The 1,851-nt window shown below is 42.8% G+C and overlaps 1 protein-coding gene across 1 annotated transcript; it reads left to right on the forward strand.

Moving 5' to 3' along the window:
• The first annotated feature begins 711 nt into the window (after nt 1-711).
• Nucleotides 712-1,566, forward strand: LOC126661891 (uncharacterized). Its single transcript, XM_050355773.1, has 2 exons — nt 712-855; nt 970-1,566. The coding sequence occupies exons 1-2, from the start codon at nt 712-714 to the stop codon at nt 1,564-1,566; spliced, it is 741 nt and encodes a 246-aa protein (XP_050211730.1).
• Nucleotides 1,567-1,851: the final 285 nt, after the last annotated feature.

The raw sequence follows: 1,851 nt of genomic DNA on the forward strand, positions 1-1,851 counted from the left end.
TCATACCCCAAGGAACGAACACATGAATCAGACCGGTCACAAAACTCATGGCAAAGCAAGAAAAACGCCGAGGAGAGTAGAAATTGAGGAGAGCGTGCATAGCTCGGGCGCAGGATCCGACCAAAGAAAAGATCTGGAACAAAAAATAACAGAAAGGGTGCGAACAGAGATGGAGAAATTCAAGATGAAGGAGCCGAGGAAGGCGAGCTATCTTAAGAGTGGAAACCCGTTGGCAGTAGAAATCCGAGATGAACCTTTCTCTTAAAACTACAAAATGCCGACGCTAGACCACTGCAATAGAAGTAGTGACCCGACAACCCACTTCAGTTGTTTTCAAGTGATCATGAAGGTCCAGTGCTTATCTGAGGCAGCTATATGCAAGATTTTACCAACTACACTTAAAGGGCCGGCTGCGATCTGGTACCAGAGTTTGAAAGAAGGATTAATTCACAGTTTCTACGAGTTGGCAGAGGCTTTCCGAACTCACTTTGTGCTGACTAATCAAAGGAGGAAAAGGTTCAGTGATCTCAAGTTGTGCAATCAGAAACTGGGAGAAAGTTTGGAAAACTTCGTTACCAGGTTTAACAAAGAAGCCATACTGGTAGAAGACCTGAATGATGATACGGCCATAGATGCCATGAAAGACAAACCACCATGAACACATTCTGAGACAACCTGATAAGAAACCCAGTGGAAACTTACCCTCAACTGATGAACCGAGCATGGAACATCAATCTAGACGAAGAATGCATAAGAAAGGGTGCTAATTCGGCTGCACAGTCAAGTGCAGTAAGACCATCCTTCAAGCAAAATAGCAAGCAAGATAGGTTCAAACCTAAAGAACAGAGACCACCGGTACCTTTCCGAGCAGAAACCACAGACCGGTTAGAATAGAAGATCAGGCTTACATCCCTCTCAACACACCGAGATCACACATCTTGATGTGGATCCAAAACAATAACGAGCCAGTATGATATCCACCAAAGTTTCAATACGAGGGGGGACTTAAAGAAATATTTCCAATTTCATGATGGACATGGACATGTCACCGACGAATGCAGAAGTTTGAAAAAAGAAACCGATCGATTGGTGCAAGTTGGGGACCTAAAATACTTTGTGGCACAAAGTAAAAGTTATAATCCAGGAGGAAATAATCAAGGAGAACAAAGCAATAAAAGAGACGAAGGGCCACCACTGAAGAGGCAAAACGTAGCAGGGGTAATCAACACAATAGCAGGGGACATGGCAGACCCCGAGTACAAGCGTGGTCAGCGGAAAAGGAAAAAAATGGTAATGAACATTGCAGTCACAACACCTCTATCCGAGGTCAGTTTCGGTCCAACAAATGGCGAAGGGGTATATTTTCCACATCAGGATCCACTAGTAACTTTAGGTCTAATCGAAAACTTCTGGGTAATGAAACAAATGGTAGTAGATGAAGGAAGCTTGGTAAATCTCATCACTAAAGAGGCGTATCTTGGAATAGGATGCTCAGTGCTAAACCTAAAACTAGTCAGAACACCTCTGGTCGGCCTAGGAGGAACGTCAGACAAGCAGAGGGTGTAGCCGAACTAACAGTTGAGTTAAGGAAGGAAAATGGAACACCAGATGGAGGCCTAAAACATTCCAAATGCTAAAACTCAATTCAAAACATCAAATTCTATAGTTTAAACGTCGATTCGATATGTATACGATCAATTCGATACAGTTACCGTTTAAAACTCAACTATAATCTGAATTATTAATTACCGAATTTAAATTAACGATTATTACCTCGAATACGTTCAAATTATCGAAGAAATTGGAGCCGGAATCGCGAAACGGGTCGCGCCGCGACAAAACCCTAATTCG

Source organism: Mercurialis annua, linkage group LG8 (genome assembly GCF_937616625.2).
Source record: "Mercurialis annua linkage group LG8, ddMerAnnu1.2, whole genome shotgun sequence".
NCBI classification, from domain to species: Eukaryota; Viridiplantae; Streptophyta; class Magnoliopsida; order Malpighiales; family Euphorbiaceae; genus Mercurialis; species Mercurialis annua.